This window comes from Phyllostomus hastatus, unplaced genomic scaffold (assembly GCF_019186645.2).
Source record: "Phyllostomus hastatus isolate PE091 unplaced genomic scaffold, TTU_PhHast_1.1 phas_scaffold_114, whole genome shotgun sequence".
In the NCBI taxonomy this organism is placed as follows: Eukaryota; Metazoa; Chordata; class Mammalia; order Chiroptera; family Phyllostomidae; genus Phyllostomus; species Phyllostomus hastatus.
The window spans coordinates 13,588,124-13,611,620 of NW_025334006.1; the positions used below are offsets into that span (position 1 = coordinate 13,588,124).

Here is a 23,497-nt window from a genome sequence, read left to right on the forward strand (position 1 = left end):
AGTCGTAAACCACCAGGGGACCCAATCGCCCCCAAAACCTGCATCTGTCGGAGGAGGAGGAGGAGGAAAGGGAGAAGGCAGGGAGCTGAGCGCTCCGCGTGGCCGCCGCGCGCGCAGCGGCTGGAACGGCGGGGAGAGGCCAGGCCACCTCCCCCTTCTCGGCCGTGCACCGCCTCGCCCGCGGCGGTTCCAGGCACCACACTCTCCGCCCGGGCTGCGCCCGCGGTCGCAACAACGAGCTCCTGTGGCCGCCCGCACCGTCCGCGGAGGAGCAGTGCCCGCCCTCCCCACCCCCACCACCGATTTCTGCGAGGCCCGGACACGCCGCCCAGCAGCCCGCGCCGCCCCCTGTCAACTTCAAGCAGGAGAAGCAACTTTGTCAGTAACTGCGGGTTTCGAACCCCGCTTCTCCTCGCCAGCCGTAGCCTCGCAAGTCGCTGGGTTTAGCGGGGCAAGAGTTTCCAGGGCGCATCTGCGCTGCATCTGGCTGCTTTGCAACCTGTTTCCGGCGAACCGGGAACGGGCTTGCAGCTACTTAGTCATCAGGAGGGGAACTTCTTTCCCCTTAGTTCACCTCGGCTCGCTACTGGATAAAGCGGTATCGGAAGGATGTAAATAGGCAGGGCAACTGTTACCAAGAAGGCAATCACCCAAAGGCAGGGAGGAGCGTGGGGCTTCGTCCGGGCTTCTCCCAGTCGCAACATTTAATCAACAGTCAGGTGTTGGTTGCAACTTTTCAAGGTCAGCCACCGGGAGCAGAGAGACTCTCTCCGAACCTTGGGGATACGCAGTGCTGGGGTTGGTTTTGGCTGAGAAATGCACAGGACGCCAGTGGATGGTAGAGCGGGAGGGTTGTGACCCCAGGACCCATCCCCCAACCTCCCCGTAATCTCCCGTCCCCCGCTGCCGGGGCGGGGGTAAGTGACATGTGTCCAACTCTCAGCAGTAACTTAGGCAGCAGGTGTCGGTCCTAAACAGGAGCCGCGGCTGCCGGGTGCGCCCTCACGGAGCCATGCGGGCCCTGGGCGCGCCTTTCACCCGCACCTCGCGGCTGCTGCTCCTGCTTCTGCTCCTGCTTCTGCTCAAGGTTTGGGTCTCCGCTGCCCTCGGGTCCGCCCCTGCGCCCAGGAACAAAACTTGTCTGGGGAAAAGGTGTTCTTCTGCACTGAACCAGCTTCGCAGCAGGGACGCTTGGGGACCGGGTAATTCTGAAGGAGAAGACCTTCTGCTAATGCGTGAGCCCGGGGAGGGGAAGCAGGAAACAGCGGTACGTGAGACGTCCTCGTGGGACCTACCCGCGGCCCGGGCTGGTGACCCAGGTGCTGGCAGATGGGCGGAGGCGTCGGCAACGGAGCCCTCGGGACCTCCAGCCAGGCCGCCGGGCGCCTGGAGGTGGAAAGTTGCCCGGGATCAGGAGCCCCCTGGAACTTTGGGGAGAGGGAACCCCTCGGCTCTCCAACTCTTCCTTCAGACCTCAGAGGAAAAGGAGAAGGGTCCGAGAGGCGCTGGCATTTCTGGGCGCAGCCAGGAGCCGAGTGTGAAGACGGAACCCGGAGCCAGCGACCTTTATTACTGGCCAAGGAGAACCGGGAAACACCAAGGTTCCCACCACGACCCCCTACCCAAGACTGTCAGTGGACCATTGGGGCACGAAGGGCGGATGATTGCACCCCCCGGAAGGGCGCTGGCCCACAATGGGTCCTCAGGTGAAGAGGTCCACGAACGCGGGGACCCCCGCCGGGGAAACAGCACGAACCGGCGCTTGCGACTGAAGAACCCCTTCTACCCGCTGACCCAGGAGTCGTACGGAGCCTATGCGGTCATGTGTTTGTCGGTGGTGATCTTCGGAACTGGCATCATTGGTAACCTGGCGGTGATGTGCATAGTGTGTCATAACTACTACATGCGGAGCATCTCCAACTCCCTCTTGGCCAACCTGGCCTTCTGGGACTTTCTCATCATCTTCTTTTGCCTTCCACTCGTCATCTTTCACGAGCTGACGAAGAAGTGGCTGCTGGAGGACTTCTCCTGCAAGATCGTGCCCTACATCGAGGTAATGCCAGGCAGGGGGTCTCAAGCTACTGGTCTTCCTCGTTTCCAGGATGTATAGCACCAGAGCTGCTGCTCCACGCACCTACCTGGCTGCTGAACACCTTTAAATCCTTTCACTTTTTTCTCTGGGTCCTTCCTTTATTTCTCGTGCCCATTATTTATGCATCTATCTGTTTGTCCATTATCTATCTATCTATCTATCTATCTATCTATCTTTCTATTTGAGAAGGGTAACTTTGTTCACTCACCTTCAAACTCATCTGCTCCCAGATTGTGCAATACTTATGATCTCATGTGTAGAGTTATTTAGATTTAAAATTTATCTCTCTGAATACGGTATCGCATATATTTCTGACTTGGCACCTAGCAGAGATTCTAGACTTAATAAATGGCCAGTGCACAGTTGTCATTATCAGAACCAACAAGAAAATAACTTGTCCTTTCTCTACTACATTTCTAGGCTCCAACATGATTTTTCCCCCTGAAAAAATTATTGCATTTTTTAAAAAAAATATCAAAATAGGAGTAGTATTTTATTTAATAAAGGAATCTGCCTTTCTTTGTCAGTTGGCCTCAAGATATATTAATAACCTCCTAAATTAGTTTGTGTCTTTGGCTGTCTGCCCTGTGTCCCATCTAAATTCTCATGTTTTCAGTTTCCTTCTCAATTTCTTAACAATTTTATTTATTTTGTATGAATGAGCTCAAGCAAAAATGACACTTTGGCCAACAGGACACAGAATGTATTTAATATTCTCAAAGTATGTATGTTTGCCATTCGTGAGGGTATAAGGAATTAACACTAAGACTAGAAAATTTCTTGACTAGGAGCAAGTAATAGATTCTAACTTTAAGAAACAAAAATCTTTCTGAGTAAAACTTGACTGTTTTATCCTAAAGCTAGTGTCCTGCACCGTTATTATGGGAGTTGGAATTTGCTCTTTAAATGGCCTCTCTTTAAACACCAGTTCTTGGAAGGAGCCCAAGTGCTTTGTTGCCAGTTGTGTTTTTAGCCAGCTGGCCCTTGATTACCTCCATTCATAGTGCCTATTTCATTTATGGAAGCAGAAGAAGGGAAACTGTAAATATTCCTGAGCTCCTGATCCTGTCTGGCACCAGGGCCAGTGACACTATGTTCAACATTGTTGCAGGGCTTAAAGCTAGGGGATAAATAAACAGAAAACAGTACCTACTTAGAAGGACCAAGGCAAGAGACAGTAAATAAGACCCTCTGTTAACCTGGCAGGGATCAGATGCAGAATCATTCCATGCTTCCTGAATCAGCTGTTGCTACTTTACCAGGATCCAGGATTTCTCTTGTTGCCAAGCCCCAAGTAGCTTTGAAATATCTAATTTATTTGGTAGGCCGTTCAATTTTGAATTGCTGAGCAGGTTGTTGAATTTATATTAGAGAATATGTGTTGACCATATGCCTTTTCTAGGTCAATTTCAACTTAAAATGTCTGATTGTTTGAATGATGCAGAAGAAATTGACATATAAAGAGACGAAAGTAAACCGTAAAGTGAACAGGAGACTTACCCCAATGCCAGAGGAATGTATTGACTTATCTTAAATGTACTGGTCATGTAGAAACCGTTATCATTAGGGGAAAAAAGAATAACGAAGACAGAAAAAAAAGCTCGGGAAAGAAAACAATTTACCAAAATTCTTAAAAAACACTTGAAAGGAATCCCATCCAAACTCAGGAAAAAATAGAAAAAATTTGGTTAGTTTAATGAGACGTGTGAGTTGTGACCATATTTATTATGTATGGGTTTTAATTTTCATTTTCTAATTCTAAGCATTTTTTAAAATGTATACTGTACTTTCATTTGTATTTCATCTTCTAATTTAATTCTCTGGTCTTGTTATGTGTTTTGCTTTTTCCAGTATTTTTATTTTTAATATTTTTGAGTTATTTAAAAATTTTATCCACAATTTTTATTTTTTATTTTTGTTGAGGTATAATTGACATATAACATTATATTAATTTCAGGTGTACAACATAATGATTCGATGTTTGTATACATTGTGAGATGGCCACCACAGTAAGTTTAGTTAATATCTCTTACCTTACATAGTTAAGCCTTTTTTTCTTATGATGAGAACTTTTAAGATCTACTTTCTTGGCAGCTTTCAAATATGTGATACATTAATATTACCTATTTTCACCATGTTGTACATTACATTTGTGACTCGTTTGTTTTGTAACTGGAAGTTGGAACCTTTTGACCCCCTACAACCATCTTTTTCACCCCACCCCCTTGTCCTGCTTCTGGCAACCATCAAACCAGTTCTCTGTATTTATGAACTTGGTTTGTGTTTTGGGGTTTTTTTTTGTTTTTATTTTTTAGAATCCTCATATAAGTGAGATTATACAGTATTTGTCTTTCTATCTGACTTATTTCACTTAGCATAATGCCCTCAAGACCCATCCATGTTGTTGCAAATGGCAAGATTTTATTCTTTTTCATGGCTGAACAATATTCCATTTGTGTATATGTACCACACCTTCTTTATTCATTCATCTGGTAGTAGATACTTAGGTTGTTTCTGTATCTTGGCTATTGTAATTAATGCCACAGTAAATATGAAGGTACACACATCTTTTTCAGGTTAGTGCCTTTGTGTTCTTTAGCGAATTTCTCCGAAGTGGAATTGCTAGATCATATGGTAGTTCTATTTTGAATTTTTTTCAGAAATCTCCACACTGTTTTCCATAGTAACCACAATTTATTTTTACTGATCTTTACAAATTTTCTCCCCCATCTTCTCTTTTGCCTTCTTTTCCTTATCGGCCAGATTTATTTTCTACAACGTATTAGCATAATCCTACAGGGGTAGTGGAATTTTGGGGAGAGGTGGGTGTGCATAGAAAAACAGGAGACATTTCTTTAGCACAAATTACAGATCTTTGCAGTTGGCACTCCACTCTTTATTTTAACTTGTTGTCATAAGGCCTGACGAGAGCACCCGGCTTCCAGGATTTCTCACCAGAGAGGGAGATTGTTTAAATCATATTTAATATTGATTCGAACAGAAATACACTAGGAACTGTTGTAGTTGATAACTTATTCCAGGATTATGATGCCTTTGTGGCCTAGTGATAAGTCCCATAAGGACCAAAGGGAGATAGAGTGGTAAAAAAGGGGAGTAGGAGAGAAGGAAATATGGATGGGTGGTAGCCATCCTAACAGATACATTATTTTAGACTGGTTTATGAGATAGTCACAGAGAAAAACTATACTCAAAGCAATAGAGAGAGGGTGGGGGAGGGAGGGAGAGAGAGGGAACCAGGGAGCCAGGGGGCAGAGAGAGAGAGAGATAGATGGAATGGAGGTCTGGCTGTGGGTTACAGCAGGAGAATGGCAGAGGACTTCCCTATCACACCATTCCCTTAAGGATCTAAAAAAGGTTAAAGCCAAATAATTCAAGCATTGAATGTAGCAACTGAAAGGGCTCTTTGCTCATTATTTGGTGTAAGCCAACCAGAGTCAATGTATCATCTGATCCAGATCCACAGCTAAATATCTGTTTGGATCTTAGCTGGAGACTTTGAATTATGTAGACTCTTTCTTAGTTTAAAGAATGCACACCTTCATGGCGTGAGGTAGGGGCAGAAGACATCAAATAATTCTAAGATAATCCCATTTCCAACTGTATTCTTTAAAATTTTATTTCACTGGGATACAAGATTCATAGATGAAGGTGAAAAATGAATAAAGAGAATGCATCTCACCAGGGCCTCAGGACTAAGGAAGATTTGTGAAACGTCTGGAATCTCTTGTGATGAAAAGAGCCAGATTTTCCAGCGGCTTTAGAAATACTGGTTTTAAACTGGATGAAACAAATGGCCCTTTCATTGCTTTAGATTATAGTTCTCACTGACGGGTAAGAAAGGATGATTTTGGAAGCTGAAGATGATAGTACCACACAGGTATGGGATTCTACACAGATGTGCCTAGAATCTCAACATTCAAATGATAGCACATCTATCATGGCAGATGGTAAATTTGCCTGAGTGGTGGAGTAGCCATTAGGTATTCTAATGGACTTTTAAGTGGAAACATACAGTTTTATGAGCAATTTGAAAGTTACTTAATAATATTCTCAGGGAAAATAGACTCAGTGTGTGTGAATAGTACTTAACAAATATTTTATGACTTCCCATTAATCCCTTTGTACTCATTTTCTGCATTCCCATGCAAATGAAAATATTTAGCTGATAACTCCTGCAGAAAGGGAAAAAAGCTACAGAGTATGCTCTTTTTTATAACTTCATGATGAACAGTGTATGGTGAAGTTTACTGAATTTGGGTCCCGCGCAAGAAATAAAAGCTTTATGACATTCAAATGTGCAATTGAAATAATTTTCTTAACTATTGACTATATTAAGAATGCCATCCTTTCTAAAGCTTGACAATGAGTTATAAACAGGAATGTGATTTTTCTTTACTTCTCTTCTAGAAATATTAGTTGACACTCAGCTTTTAGGGATTACATATAAAATAGCTGCACCTAACAGCTGATGAAAGAACAGTTTGAATAATTCATTTCCTATAAACCTTTTCCATATATGTCATCATTCATTCACTTATTCACTATACATCCATTCATCAAACATTTATTGTTTTTTTTTCTATGATAGACACTATGTTAGGAGTGGACAGGAGTGGAAGAGGGAATGGAAGAGCTGAAAAAATGTCCAGGATGAGCACATAGATGAGTTACTGCTACTAACGTTTATAAGAAAGTAATGTTTTACCATGTGGTGAATACTATAATAAAGATTTAAACAAGGTTTAAAAAAGATTTAAACTTTATGAAAGTTCAGAAATGGCCCTGGAATGGGTCAGCTCACAATTGCACTTGGTTATGACCAAAGATAGAACAATTCAAATAAAAAACTGTGCTCCCTCATTCTTTTTGAATGATATTTTTACAGTTCATTTTCATAAATGCCATACAGCCTAGGTCTGTGGTGAAAAGTTACAACTATGAAAATCTTAATTCTTCCATTCTTGTTTTCTCAATCTTTCCTGAGATAGGAGGCTCATAAGAATAATTGGCTAAATAATTGCATAGATAGGAGAGTCCTAGACATTTCATTTAGAAAATAGAATTATTCTAAATATTCTTAAATATTTAATTATTATTTAGAATATAACACTGAGATAACCATCTCTGAGTTGGAATTATTTGTCCTTATTAAAAATCATAGTGACATTAATTAAATCAGATTTTAAAATTTTACTTGAATGACTGGCTGATGTAGCACTGTAATAAGAGTACATTAAATTGAGTCCCTTCCTTCTGAAAATCTCAATGACATACCTATCGTTCAATTTGACCTTAGGGAACTTAGGAAGAAAGGCTAACAAGAGAGGTACTGTAGACCCTACTATTGAGTAGGGTGAAGGGAAGCACAGGAATGCTTTTCCAAGAATTGTAATACTTTCTTAAGCACAAAGAGTGAGGACTTACCCTGAGTTTCTGAGAGCTGCCAAGGTATCTGGTTGTGTCAACAAAGCATCCTTCAACAGTGAAAAGGAACCAAATATATCTGCAGAAACAAAATAGACCTGAGCATATATGTCTACCCAAGGCTGAGTAGGTGTGGGTCTACCTTGTCCGTTGCTCTTACGCAGCCTGGACCTTGATAGAATGTTTCCCCTTTAATAGCCCTTCCTGTGTGCTGCAGCCAGATTCAGCAGTGTCACACTGGATGCACAGGGATCTGTGTCTGGCATGTGGGCTGTGGGGAGGTGGATGGATGGGATTCTATGCCATGAGGTTTGTCTCTGGCACTGCACTTCTGCTCCCATCCCCAGGGTCCCTCCTGCCATTTTACTTCCCAAGAATCGACCTGCCAACATATCATAACTAACTCAACATTGTTGCCAAGACTAACTCTTAAGTATCCTAATTAGAATGATATTCTTAGTGCCAGAAGAGATGATGTCATCCAAAGTTTCAAGGTGGAGTGGAGAAAAGGATTGCGGCAACCTCAAATACGGGGGTCTTTCCATTTGCAAAGTGGGTATAGATACTGTCCAGGAAACACAGGATGTAATCACAGTGCTGGGCTTATTTCTGAGACAGAATATTTTGTGTGTGAATTTATGATAGTTTCCAGTGTCATTTATCAGCACACATAGCATTAACAAGGCCAAGGTCATTGATTTGATCCCTGCCTGGAATGAGTCATTTTCATTACGCCTATAGGACTGTACTTAGGGCCACTGTTTTTACTCCCTCCTCGTCATTCTCTACCTTCTGCCTTTCCTTCTACTTTCCTTTACTGTCTTCTCCTTGGGTCAGACCTCTCCTGTACAGGAAAAACATCCTATTAACTAATTCACAGCAAGATGTGAGATTTAGAGATATTTGCCTTTTGCTAGAGGACTGAATGAGAAAGAACACTACTTCCTTAACAGACTACCAAGGAAATTTACAAAGAAATTTTGTCTTTAAATGTGGTGTCTCAGTATCATTCAAATCATAATTACCCAAGCACACATGGAAGAGGCCAACTCTAACTTTGTTTTCATGTGGGTTGGCCATCATGCAAATCAGTGTCCTTAGGCACAGGGAAAAGAGGTAACCATTTTTTACTATTCTTTGGAAATTCATTAGAATCCTGAGGTAAAAAACCAGAAAGTCTAAGTAACTTGAAGGTTGATTAGAAACATCATAATGATATTAAGCTTGAAAACTGGACTGTGGCTTGGGGGAAATACAGTGTTTTGAAATGAATTTCTAATTATTGACAGTGATTATGGAATACATAACTTTCTTAAGATGTGTTGATTCCAATAGGTGGCTTTTCCATCTTAGGACAAATGATGTTAATAATTGTTTTTCTACTAAAAGAAATAAATACACTGTTACAAAAGTCAGAAGTCACCATTGGTAGGAAACCTTATGTCAAGGTGAGAATATAAAGGTAAAGAAAGATTTATAGAGTCAAGACAAATATGGGGCTGCTATATTGCCTTTTAAACAGGCTCAGTTGTTTTTATAATAATTAAGGGCATGTTATCAAGCTTGTGCAACAGAGAGGAGGGTAGACAATGAGGCCATAACCAGAGTTAATGCCTTCAAAATATTTTTCCCCATGACATTGGGAACCATGTATAGATGAAATAGGTTGGGCACAATTAAAATAAATGGACGTTTATGACATGTGGGTGTATGAGATTAAAGCTCAGTGATACTGCCAAAGGTGAGAAGCTTCCCTCCAACTGTGGAAGAGTGGCCGGGGAAGAGCTCCATCAGTTTGGAGATAGGTGCATGCTTGAGGCGTGAGGCACACCTCTCCCACTGACTCTGTTCTGGTTTGGAAACACCAGTAAAAGTGTGTCACTGCTGGAGCATCATGATTTGCACGCATCCTGAAATGAAGTCTTTTATACAGGCCATCTCGTTCACGTCCGTCTGATAAACAGTGGCTCTGATAAACATGCCTTCCCCAAGACTGCTCAAAGAAGTGTCTCTTCCTGAGGAAGATGCCCTGAAGTGCTGAAAGGAATAGGGTTATGGAATATGCAGGAGGAAGCCAAGGGCAGACAAGCTCAAGCCATTTAGAGTTTTCAAAGGAAAGCTCTACCCGGTGCTCCTCCTGCTATTTTCTTAATTGTTAGGCCTGTAACCACAGACTCATAATAGATAATCATTCATGGCCCAAATGAATGGGTTTTCTTAACAATAATGCCCTTGTTTGGTTACTTGTAAACAAAGGACAGGACAGAAATAAATGCACTTAAACATCTTTTTGAGATAAAACACGTTAGGCTAAAGAACAGTTATCATGACTTTGGTTAGACATTTTCCTGTTTTATAAAAATCAGTATATTCCTGTCGCTTTGCTGTAGTTAAAACATGTAGATTTAGTTTCATATGTTTTGCTTGAACATACATTGGTCTTTTTTTCCCCCATCAGGGTCATCATTGATTTCTATGAGAAGTTTTAGTAAAAGATAGTCTTTACTTAGTTGAGAGGGGGACCTTATGTGACCTGTGTCGTCTGTTTCCTAGCTTCCTCTCATTCATGATGCCTTCTTGTCTGCAGTAAGCTTCTGCCTGAGAAATGGAGCAATAGCTAACACAGGATCTTCACAGGTGACTGCTTTTCATAAAGTATCCGTATGCTCTTTCTTCGTGTTATTTGGAATGAACAGGGATTTAAGGTACTGCAAAGTGAATATGGTGGCCCCAGTTTTCGCGTGATGTGGTTTGTCTTGCGTTAGAGACTTCTCCAGTGGGGTGGACGCTTGGCACTGGAGCTGCTGCTATCCCACCCGAGGGCTCAGGTCCAGAGTTTTCCCTGTGCCCGTCGGTGTTTTGGAGCAATGCTGTAAGTGGCTGCAGCCACCAGAAGCCTCCTTGCTCGGGTGCTGACTGGGCAGGACGGAAGGAGCTTTACTCGTGTGACTCTAGGAAACAAAGAGCAGAGCGCTCCTGTTTGCAAGAACGATTTTAGAGTCATTTCTTCTGATACTCTTGATTTTGTAGTTTGATGCCAGTCCCCTCAAAATGCTTGATATCTTAATTTCCCCAATAGTTAAATATTTCTACTTCCAGCTCTCCTCTGATGTTGAGTCTCAAAATTAATAGCCTTGTCTGTTAAAAGTGTTTACAGTTCTGCTTTTGTGGATGTTAATTATTCCTCCCATTGCAGTTTAATTAATAAGAGATTGCATCTTACTCATTTCATCTCTCAGGATGTTGCTTCAAAGAACTAACATCTAAGCTAATGCTTAACAGCTTTACTCCCAAGAGCATATTTTATAGTGATATTGAATTTTAACAATGAGCTATGGTCATTAAATGCAGAAGATCCAGCATTCATGATACAGTTTTATAATTGCATATAATTGCACCATTCATCTTGGTAGAATTTCTAATGAGCTGTATGTAAACAAGTATATTTAAAAATTGTGACAGAAATCTTTTCATGTTACCCCAACATTTAGCAATTTTAATTACATGGATGTATTTCATATCAGAGTAAGCAGAAATTAGCACATCATCCATTATCCAATGATTTTTATCAATTAATTTTTGAGGTATACAGTTCATTCTTTACAGATGTTTAAAGCTTTCTGTAAATGATTTGGGAAAGCACTGCACAGGGACTTTGCACCTTTCTGGTTCTCGCACATCCCAAAACGAAATGCAGAGGAGAATTTGCAGAAAACTCTCTGTAGTAAGAACAGTGCAGGCAGTAACAGCAGCAGTGAGTAGACGCCTAAGACTGGCATGGGGCTGCGGTTGCTGTGGCAACTGCGTTGTAAGCTCTCTTTGCATTTAGAATAGCATTTTATTTTTTCATTTTTTTTAGAGGCTCCTTTAAAACTCTCTCTGTAGCTCCCTTCCTGGACAGTTCACCCTCTTTCAGCTGGATGTGGATGGCAGAGAATAGTATCAGAGAGAAGTACAGTTTGAAAACAGGAACCTGTGTGCAGGAGCTTCCTGAAATTAGTCTAAGAAAATTGGGAAGGTTCCCTCAATCCATGAATCATCAAGAGGATTACAGATCAGACATGTCTGAGGTTCTGACTCAGGACTAAAGCTTTTAGGGATATGGCTGAAGAACTCAGCTTCTTCAAATAAAATATAGTGCAGAAGAGTTGCTGAGCAAAAAAGTTGGAGCACATGTAAATCTTGATGGCTTAAAATATGCCCCCGCTTTTGTTATCGTGTGAGATGAAACATACAGAACCTAGGAAACCCTGTTTTGCTTTTCGAAGCCGTGAATATCTTCTAATTAAGAGTGAATGTGCAGCACAGTTTATCACATCCAAGGAGTGGCAGTCCAACACACCCATCTTAATACATGTCCACCCCTCCCACATTCAATTACTATTCCGTCTCAAGAGATGTTTTGCAACTGACTTGTGGTTAGGTATGCAAATGCTAGCTAGCGCTTGTGATAATTGGTCCAGATTTTAAATCTGTAGATTTCAAATTTTAAATCAGAGAGATTAATTGGGGAGAAGATGCTATCCCTGGTGTGTTCTTTGTAAGTAATGATAGAAAACTAGCAAGAAAATTAATGTTTTGAGCCTCTGAGAGATGGCCTCTCCTTAGAGCACTAGCATTTTTATATCATCAAGCTATCCGTCTAATAGAAGTATAACTCGTAATTTAGAAAGAGTGCACAGCATAAACCTTGTAGCTCTGTGTTTGTCGGCTGACTCAGGATCCATAGTGACAGGGAAACACACACAAAGACTTGCCTTAGTGAAGACTGTACAGAAAGCCTTGCTGAGGACGTGTGTGTATCTGACAATTTGAGAATTTTTTGTTTTGTTTTACATTCTTATAGAAAAATTAATCAAAATATTTCAAAAACTAAAATTTGAATGTAAAGTTTCAAAAATCTCTAAAATAGAATACTGCAATTTTCACACAATACTGTTTGACATAGACTTTCAGAAAATGCCAAGTCCTTCTCAGATTTCCATTCAAAAATGTGGCAATTACTGACATTACAGAACATAATATGATCTTGGGACGATTTTAAGAATTATTCTGAGTTTTCAGCATAGGTGCAAAATAAATTTCCATCAAGGTGAGCAACTTGTTAATTTTCAAAACGTAAATGTAAATATGACTCTTTTCTTAATAGAAGACTTAGTAGAAGTCATATTAAATTGATATTTCTCATATTAACTAGTGTTTATTTAAAACTTCCTGAAGATATTGTTAAGTAAAAATTGTGGTTATAAACTCAGTCATGACCTCTTGTTCTGCACTGACCTAGATCTTTGTTAGTGCTATTTTTTCATACAGTTAAACTTCTCAGTATATCTCATTTTCAGATTGTCTCCAATAATAGTAGAAAAGTCAGGGCGTGGATACCATGTCCTTATTTTCCATATTAAAAGTAGTAGACACTGACTAACATGTATTGCCTAAGAAGAGGAGAGACTATTTGATGCTGGAACTCTCAGAATCCACAAGGCCTGCTGGGTACTGGCGCTGCGGGAGAGCCCAGGACTTCTCTCCTGCCCAGCATTCCATGTGCAATTGGAAGCCAGGCTCCCTCTCCAAGCCAGGACTTCCGCCACCTGGTCATCACAAACACAGGTTATCTGGAAGTCATGGATGGTTTTTTTCCCTCTGGAATAAGAAACAACCTTTCCGAGAAAGATGAGGAAACCCCATGAAGATTTCTTGCTGAACAAGCAGCTACATACAGAAAGTGTTCGGGAAAGAACTACTGAATTATTCTTTGAGTCTGAGTCAGGGGAAATTTGATGCATGCTTGACAACATAATCCTGTAGATCTTCTCTTTTCTTAATTTGGATAACAGTGGGCAGCTATCAGAAATCTGCAAAAAATTATGGGAGATGTATAACAGTGAAGAATTCTGGGAGAAAATTAGAACTTTACAGGTTAAAAATGCTTTTGATACAAAAAAATAGGCATAACCATTTACAAAAAGCTGCAAGCTTTTCATCAAAATGCAGCACAACAGATGATCATGCAGGCAGACAACATTTTTCTAAACTTAACTGGAGTGACAAAATTAAAAAAAAATAAGGATTTAGATGGAATTTTCTTATAACAGTTACTACCATTAGAACTTGCCTGTAGCTGAGACTGGGTTGAAGTAATTATCTGATGGGTTTAAGTTGGATAATTTGTTTAAAAAAATAAACTTATTTTCTCTCAAAAAATAAATCCACAGGGCAAGTTGCCATTGTTCTGGGTAGAGTGACAGCTTGAATGTAGAACATAAACAACTCATGTTTTGAGTGCTAAAATTGTTATAACAAATGGTTTTCCTTTTGTCAACATTTTCTCCTTGTCACTTTGCCAAGGCATAACCTAGAGCTGTACTTAAATATTTACACTAGCAGAGGGAAAAGTGAGTGCCTATACTTAGGTGCCTGGGATGCACCCCAAAGCATCCTGTCCACATAGGGAGTTTTCTTTTAGCCTCCTGTTTTGTCTTAATCCTCATGATTTTTTTACCTTCTGTTCATTGTCCTTGCTTAAATATATACACAATGGCCACATTTATTAAACATTAAATCACTCCCATTTCCCCCAAATTAGTTGAGTAAATTTGAGGTTCCCAGATGGTCACTAAGAACCATCTTCCCACTTCTGAGTGAAAAAACTGCCTCCTACTCTTTTCTATACCTCCAGTATCTAGCAGAGTACTGTGCATAGAGTCATTATCAGCACATGTGTGTCTGTGTTGAATGCATGTTTATGTACCCTATTAGAGTGTATGTATGATGTGCAATAAATATTTTATGCATAGATTATTGAATGACAGTATGTTTACCTTAGGAGCATGCATTAATATTCCTGGAAAAACCTCTGTGTGAAAAAAGATACGTGTTTTGGGTTTGTAACTTCCGATTTGATTTATTGAGCTGTCTGGACCATATGTGTGTAAGAGTAATTCCTCTTTGAATACAGCGCTGTCTGTCATTAGCATCAGTTTTTAGATCTGAGGTCTTCCTATGGAGGGAGTATTTAGACATTCTATTTGGTTCCTTTTTTGGGCATATTTTCACTTTTTTTCATATTCTATTTTCTTTGATATTCCCTCATTATCTCATATTTCTTTAAACTTGATGATTATATTTATTTTATGGTAACTGTACTTATATCTGATTCTGTAACTCGTTTCTTCTGGTGTATGATCTCATAGTGGTGGATTGCTCCTTGCATATTGTGATTTTTAATTTTGAATTCGTATTCCTGGAATTTTATCTGTGCAATTTCTTTAAGGCCCAGTTTTAAAGTGCCTCCTTCCAGAGAGGTTTTGTGTTCCCTTGTGTGGTGCCTGGGACAACTTTAAGTTACATTTTGGGTTTCTCTGAACCACATAGATGGTATGATTTCTGGCTCTAGTTCAACATACATTCAGGCTCCTGGTTAGAATTTTCCCTTCCCTCTCAATTCCCCAGTTCACCCAGATTCAAAGGCTAAAATCCAGACAAGTTTCTCCACTATCTTGCTTGATAACTTTTTTTCTCTTTATGCCCATAAAGATATCACTATATGGGGATTTCCACATTAATAAAGGATCTTTGACCTAAACCCCACTCACGGTGACTGCAGATTTGTTTCCTTCCTCTGTGTACCTGTGTCCCCCTCCTTCTAACTAAACTGACTTGGACATCTCATCAGGACTAGCAGATGCCCCTAAGGCAACCATGCCCCATGGGCTGGAGGTGGGGGCTCGATGGCGGGGGGGTTGTCACTGACCTGTTTGGAATTTGTGCTCTCCTTGATTTTGACCTCTGGAGAATTTTCCTTTCTTGTTTTTCATAGTTATATGAAAGATAATATGGAAACAGTTTTATTTGCATTTAGGAGAAATTGGAAGAGATCTCTACTCATCTAGTTCATTGGAAATAATAAGCTCCTGAATGTTTGCTCTGTGTAAGGCATGCCGTTGACCCTCACACTGGAAAATATGGCCGTCCTTTCACTGATGAAAACAGGATACACTCAATTGTCCTTACTCCTTATTTAGGTCATCCACTGGCAGGCATTTTCATGGCGACTGAAATTCTTGGGGTCTCTGTGTTTTTCTCTATCATAAAATGGTATTGGACTAAATGATCTTCATGGATCCTTTCAGCTCTAAAATTACCATGCCTTATTATTCCAAGAAATTACCTCTCTCTCTTTCTCTGTCTCTCTCACTTGCCAGTCTATATTGATTGCTTCAGTGTTTGATTTTTTTTCTGCTACCACCCACAGGTGCGATCACCCATATTCTGTGTTCCTCCCACAGGTTGCTTCTCTTGGAGTCACGACCTTCACCTTATGTGCTCTGTGTATAGACCGCTTCCGAGCTGCCACCAATGTACAAATGTACTACGAGATGATCGAAAACTGTTCTTCTACAACTGCCAAACTTGCTGTCATATGGGTTGGCGCTCTGCTCTTGGCTCTTCCGGAAGTTGTTCTTCGCCAGCTGAGCAAGGAGGATTTGGGCTTCAGCGGCCGAGCTCCTGCGGAGCGCTGCGTTATCAAGATCTCTCCTGATCTGCCGGACACCATCTATGTTTTAGCCCTCACCTACGACAGTGCGAGGCTCTGGTGGTATTTTGGCTGTTACTTCTGTTTGCCCACACTTTTCACCATCACCTGCTCCTTAGTGACCGCAAGGAAAATCCGGAAAGCAGAGAAAGCTTGTAGCCGAGGGAATAAGCGGCAGATCCAGCTAGAGAGCCAGATGAACTGCACAGTTGTGGCTTTGACCATTTTATATGGCTTTTGCATTATTCCTGAAAATATCTGCAACATTGTTACTGCCTACATGGCTACAGGGGTTTCCCAGCAGACAGTGGACCTTCTCAATATCATCAGCCAGTTCCTGTTGTTCTTTAAGTCCTGTGTCACGCCGGTCCTCCTGTTCTGCCTGTGCAAACCCTTCAGTCGGGCCTTCATGGAGTGCTGCTGCTGTTGCTGCGAGGAGTGCATTCAGAAGTCGTCGACAGTGACCAGTGATGACAATGACAATGAATACACCACGGAGCTGGAACTCTCACCGTTTAGCACCATACGCCGTGAAATGTCCACTTTTGCTTCTGTTGGAACTCATTGCTGAAGGACATTTGGTTTGGTTAGATTTTTTTTTGTTGTTTGATTTTCATACCCTGTGAAAGTTTTTACTTCATACTTTTCCTTACTGGGAAATAAATGCAGAAAAAAGAAAGAGAAATATTAACTACTATAGGACTGATTTTGCAAATTAATATTTGTGCTTTGAAAAGATGTTTATATTTAGTTATTTAAGAAGTATGAGGAAGCCAATAGTTTTAGATCATTTTTATCTAGTATGGTGCTAATATTTTATTTGGAAAAAGTTACTGCACCTTAATTAATTGCTAACTGTCTTTCTTTTTAAAATGTAATCACTGTATATTGATTATAGCCATGTGACTTTGTAGGTTATTTTATGTTTGAGTTGTGATTGAAAGTATATTGTATATAGTATCACGAGATGATTTGTAGATAAAAAATTTCACAAAGTAGCACCAAATAAATTACACTTTATTCTTTAATGTCACTGTCAATCTACTTTTAATCAATTTTCAATAAATCATTTAATTGCCTTAAATACACAATTACTGGTTCTATGCACAATTTAAAATTGGCCTTATTATTTTATAATTTTATTTTCTTTGAGGCAGGTAATCACTGTGTTATAAAGTTTTCTTAATAGTACTATTTCATATGCATGACTCATAAAACTATACTGTGTTAAAACAGATTGTATTTTTAATATTCAGGTAGAGATGTAAAACTACTTCCAAATATTTATAAAATATGAGCAAATAGACAGCAGAGTAGGAAGAAACTATCTCATCTTTTTAAAATTTACCTCTGAACTAGCACGTAGAGCCACAGGTTTTCCTGTAAGGGACGAAGAGCAGAACCAAGGACTGAAAAACAACACACTTGTCCCCTGATTTCCTCTGAACACCGACCTGTGACGCACTGTGAATCTTGTGTGGAGCACTTTGAATTCTAATTTTTCTCTTTTTAAAAGATGAACTTGATTAAATCTGTGTGATTTAATTTCCTTAAGTAGATTGAAAGTACAGCGGTGGAATAATAAACTATTTATATATCTTCATTAGAACACTTGAATATTCAAATGCTACCTTTAAATTTATATTCCATAAACTTCCAGCAAAAAAAAAAACCCTCTCCATTGGAATAATTTGAGCTCCTTAAGGAGCTGAAGTTGGAGCAGTTGTGTAGGGTGCCTGCCATGTGGGACACACGTCTAAATCAGATGGCAGAGACATTGACCTGGTGACCCAGTGTGGTTATAATGTCTCCGTCTTCTGGAAAAGCCTGTAGGGGAACATAATGTCCTGGCTGGAATCCACTCTCAGTGTTTTCTGCTTGTTGATTTCGATACTATTTGGCATAACTGATAGCACCGTCTTTCTTCCAGGTTCTAATGTGATGTTATTTAAATCATTACACTTTAGTGCTAGAAAAATACTTAACCCACATGAATCCCAGATTATGAGAGTGCCCAGAATATCTCCGATTTCTCAGTCGGCACTGTTCAAAGGGATGTCTTCCCTTTCTGTCTGTATTCTAAGGGATTTGAAAGAGAGTAAGAACAAGACATCATTGTCTTCTTACAGATGGCTGTAATGTCATTGGAAAACTTATGAAGGACACCTGAACTAAGTTTTGGCTGCTGAGAAGACTGACAGTTGTGATTTCCTGGTGTCTCATAATATTTAATCAATTTTATAAATAAACATTGATGGAGCACACGGCATAGAAAAAGTTCTATGCTATTACTGCAGTGGATAAAAGCATAAAGTATGGAGCTTAGGGTCTGACTTTACAAAACCAGGCAAGGGTGGGAGGAATAAGACAAAAACGTCAACAGCTATGATACAAGGTGGGACTTGTTAGGAAGGTGTGCAGTTCTAGGAGAGTTCTGAGCACATCAGGGTGTTGGACATCATGAAAGGCTTTAGGAGATAATGGGATGGATAGGCCCTCAGAAGGAGTTGAGGAAAGGTAGTATGATAAGTGCACACCTCAGGAGGAGAGAGATAATTAAAGGAAAGAGGAAGGAATCATGAGGTGCGGTTGAAGAACAAGTGAATGGTCCAGTTTGGTTTCTATGCTGTGTGTGCTATGATGAAAATATGCATTGAGACCATATTATAAAAAGGTATGGCTTTGTGTCTTTGGCATATAAATTTGCATTCATGTGAGAGGCCCTGCCTTTCCTCTGCCCTGTACCCTCATACTATGTGTTCATTAGTGTCAGGTATAGCAACCTCCTCTCCCCTACATTCACACTGAACTGAAAAATGTTTTGCAGGGAGCTTGGCTCCTCTGAGAAACATCTAGGATACTTCTATGCAAGAACATTTTTTCCTCTAACTTTTTCTCCCCATTTTAAAAATAGATGGACTTCTTTTCAGTCTTCAAGCATTCTCTAAGTTAACATGTTAAGGTTTCTTCCTGATATTTTGAATTCTTCTTGCATTTTCAAGTGTTCTTTGGTTACTTTGTTGGTTTGGCTTCCTATGTTCTTTTTCTAGGCATGTATTCCAGTGTATCTGATTATGGCTAACCTTTCTCATAAAGAAAGAAGATGGAAAAACATATTAAAAGTTTCTATAATTTCACAATCATGTTTTATGAATGTTCCTTCCCTCTTTCTGGTGAGTAGAAAAACATATATGTTATATTTTCTTTGTCCTGGTCTTTTAGAGAATGCAATTTAAGAGTATTTATTGAATTCCACTTTTGCTACTTCCACTTTGCTACTTATATTGTCCGTCTTTGAATTTGAAACACTCAACACGGGCCTATGTAATAGACTGGAATTACATTACTTTAGAAGTCAAACCAATCTCAAGTCTTCCAACATTACCCAAATCTTTCTTTATATACACCAAGCTGATACTCTGATAAGTTAACTGACTTATACAAAGTCACATAATTTGACCCTCATTGAATATTTAGAATAAGGATTCTAAGAATAGAGGATCTCCTCTCAGGGATTATAAATGATAATTCTTTCTACTTGACCAGTGCACTCACAGCAATCTGTAAAATTCTATCTTGATTCAGATAACACATAGCAGATGTTCAATAAATATTTGCCCAATGAAAGAATAAGCAAATATTTAAATGGAAAGAACATGCAGAAAGCATCATTTAGCAAAGTACAGATGGAAAACCAGGACTGCGAGTTAAGAAGCTGTGATAAAAGAAAAAGTAAGAAAACATGGTGTTCTTGTAATAGCATTCAGACCACAAGATTAGCAGTCCAGCATTAATCAAATGATGTACATATCTACAGCCATATATGTGGTATACGTTCTATACAAATTCTAACATCTGGATGCTGCAATGAAATCTTCAAACTTCTCTATCCCAAAGTTATTAAGCCCAGGTGTCCTAAAGCCACTTTAGTACTTTTGCTCATTATCTTCTTGCCCTCATTCATCTCACTGATGCAGTTAAACCCTATATGCCAGATTCTGTGCTAAATCCCAAGGACATAACAGTTCATGAATGAAGTACAATTCAGTCCCTTTGGAGTTTGGTTTACAGCTGTTAAACATTATTTCCTCCATCAACTATTTAGCAAAAATGTGAGTAGTGCTGGGAAAGGAAAAGTACCCTTGAGCATGTGTGATAGAGGAAACTGACCTAGTGGTAAAGTCAGAGCAAGTTTCCTTGAGGAAGTTCTTGGAAAAGATTAGGGGTGGTAACGGATGAGCCGGGTAGAGGGACGTACTGCGTGGAAGCTCTGTGTGAAGACCGAACAGAGCAAGTTTGTCAGTCAAAAAGGCCAGAGCAGGCTGGCATGCAAAAAGCCAAGGCAAACGTGGAGTAGTAGCATGAGACCAGAGTTTGAATGAAAAAAAAAATTCTGTTCATCTTCAGTGGATTTCTGTTAGGTGTAGGTAGAATAAATTCAAGTTATCAATGTTACACTGACCTTCTGTGGTTCACAGGAGACCACTCATCATTGTTATTAGAAGACTGACTTTTTATGTATTTAAATGTAACCATCACAATTTTCAGTCTTGATTTTTCATTATATTTCACAGGATGTGCTTCTACACTTGTACCTCAAATATTGCAATCTGAAATGGGATAATAATTCATTGATTGAAAAGACTGTATTAAGTAGAAGATAATTATTTACTACTATCATAGTTATAAGATCTTTTGATCCCTAGAATTCTGGTGCTAAATCAATTTTCCATTGCATTCTATAAATTTGCAGAGGATTAGAAGTCTTTTGGCTTAAGTACTCAGAATTTGAAGATTGATAAAAACATAGCATTGCTTAATCAATCTTGAAGTGATCATTCTCTTGTACTAGTAATACTTTAATCAATTACATGTCTGTTAAATGACATTTATATTTCCTGTTAGCCCATTGTTGTCAATTCTACAGACTGGATTTTTTTTCTTGAATTTTTGGCATGCAAATAATTCATGTGCAATGCATTCTATGAAATCCATGGAAGTCTGAATCGAATGCTTTGCTATACAAACAGGCATGTGATACATTTGTTTTATATGCTTTATATACACTAAATTTAAGTATAACCACAGACATTTAAATTTTTTCTATGTAATCATTATTTATTGTCCCAAGTTTTAAGAGAAAAGCTCTCTTCTAATTTTATTACTCATATTTGTATTTGTATTGGCATTGTATTGAGAAATTTAGGTTGACTAGGATTTCTTATTTCTAATCAGATGTTTTGAACTTGGTAAAATTTGAAATTTTGTCTCAGACAGAATTTGAAAATTTAAGAAAATAGTGTCTCTGAAAGAAAGAGAACATTTGGAATGTCTAGAAGAGACTGTGGTGGTTGTGAGGGAAGCTTTCAAAAGAGTTCATAAAATGACAATCTCATTGTTCTCACAGCTTCTAATGACTTTTGTTCCTGAGGGTCCTGTTTCTAATTCCCGTTGATCAAGAAGTGGGCTCCGATCACCTGTGCTTTCAAGGCAGCGGAGCCGGGGCCTGACAGGAAGCACATCGCTAATGGGGAAGTTACGTTGGAACGTACAATGAATGATGTGCTTTAGTTCTTCTAAAAACGCATCCATGCTTTTGTATAAAAACATGTTTTTAGACATATTTCAAAACTCTCTATAGCTGCTTTCTATCACATTAGATTTCAAGTTAAAAATCTAAAGAACTTGAGGACAGTCTGTATAGATGACTATGTCCTTTTGTGAATTGTCAGTGTGTGGACAGGAGGGACACCATGAATCTCATTCAAGCCCCAAGAGTCACTGGGATCCAGTTTTCTTTCACCTTGAAACTATGCTCTGATAACACAGAGTTAGGAGAATGTGGGCAGAGTTCAGTTCTGTTCTGTTCTAATCATGCTTTTCCTGACTGCTCCTGGAAAGAAGACCTTGTGTTTGTTTGTTTGTTTCTCTATGTTTGATTAGCCTTAGTGACTTGGCCATTAGGGCGGCATTCTGATTTACGCTCACTGGAATTCCAAACTGATTTAACGAACCGCACATTAACAGGTTTGCATTATTCTGAGGGCATAATACCGTGATTGTTGGAGAAGTGTGGCTTCAAAGTCCACCCAGAGTGTCAGATAGTAAATGGACCTTTTGTTGGCTTTGGGGGGTGGATTATTTTTCTTTGTCTTGCTGATTTTGAGATTGTAGGGCAGAAATGTAACTTTTTCTTTTTTTCATTTGGCAAGAGATTAAAAAATCTCAATAACGTTTCTTGAAAAAGCTTCATTGATTTCCATAGAACTTTGTTTCTGAATTAACTTTTATCTCCTGGAAACCTTGGGGCAGGACAAGGCAGGCATTTACGTGGCATTTGAAACAATTAGAAAGTTCACTGGTTGGGACTGATATTTGGTCACTGAATTTATAAAAGATTGGATGCTGTAATGCCAACTGATTGTGTGATTGTTTGGACCTCAGTCATCAAGGAATTTAGCTGAAGAGTCTTTGTCTAGGGCAGGCCTGCGAGACCCAGCTGCATCAGGCCCTGGAATGAATGCCTTTGTGTAAACGGTCAGCCCCACTCTGATATTTGATCAGCCCCTGTTTGTATCTCAACCTATTTCTACATCAGCAAAGTGTGTGTATAATGCTGGGCTTTGTAACTGGATGAGAAAACGCATGGGTGTTCAGAGGTTCCCCCTAGATGGTCACCTTTGGATGATTAAGTCTAGTGGAAAGAAAAGTTATGTGAATAATTAGAAACACAATGGCTGATGAGTGCCAAACTGAGTTAGGATGGTGACTTTGTTTCCAATGTTGCAATTCCCTGTTGCCAAAGTGAACTATCTGATTTGGCTGCTTTGATTGATCAAATTAACTACAATTACTTTACTTCATTTCCTACAGACTCAAGGACTGTGTCATCAGGCTTCAGCCACTGAAAGAGGAGAGAAAATATTTTTACTTTCAGAGCCTGTTGAACAGTAAAGAAATTCATACAAAGCTAGCCACAGACACACACACACACACACACACACACACACTCACACACTTCCAATGACATGGAAGTGGTAAATTAAACTGGTACTGGTTTTTCGTATTTTCTGATCTAGCAGCAGTAAATATAGTTAGATCTTCAGTGTTTTTCTGTTTTGAATCAGAATCTCAGAAAGTCACAATCCTTATATCATCAGGCACTAGGAACAATGTTTCTCAACAGAAATACAATTGGCCTTTGGGACAAGGCAGTTCTGTGTTGTTCTTTGTTGTGAGTGATTTTTCCTGACGTTGCAGCATGTTTACTATACCTTCCCCCAGGACCCAGAGAGCAGCACCATCTCCCAGTGCTGCTGAGAAGAGAAAGCTCCTTCCTTTTCATGCCCACGCCCCTTATTTCCCAGTCTCCCTGGGAGGCTGTGGAGTGCTGCCAGGTCACGCAGACTGAGAACCATATTAAG

At 39.8% G+C, this 23,497-nt stretch overlaps 1 protein-coding gene across 1 annotated transcript; it reads left to right on the plus strand.

The window, feature by feature from the left end:
* The first annotated feature begins 312 nt into the window (after positions 1 to 312).
* GPR37 (G protein-coupled receptor 37) lies at positions 313 to 17,147 on the plus strand. The gene is made up of 2 exons (XM_045855521.1): positions 313 to 2,053; positions 15,826 to 17,147. Exons 1-2 carry the CDS (start codon positions 1,013 to 1,015, stop codon positions 16,642 to 16,644), a joined length of 1,860 nt encoding a protein of 619 aa, XP_045711477.1. The 5' UTR covers positions 313 to 1,012; the 3' UTR covers positions 16,645 to 17,147.
* The last annotated feature ends 6,350 nt before the right edge of the window (positions 17,148 to 23,497 follow it).

Bases quoted from the DNA above. Each gene is read 5' to 3' on its own strand.
- GPR37 (XM_045855521.1), top strand. From the start codon at position 1,013: ATGCGGGCCCTGGGCGCGCCTTTCACCCGCACCTCGCGGCTGCTGCTC. The intron at 2,054-15,825 runs GTAATGCCAGGC...TTCCTCCCACAG, and splicing joins AGATCGTGCCCTACATCGAG to GTTGCTTCTCTTGGAGTCAC.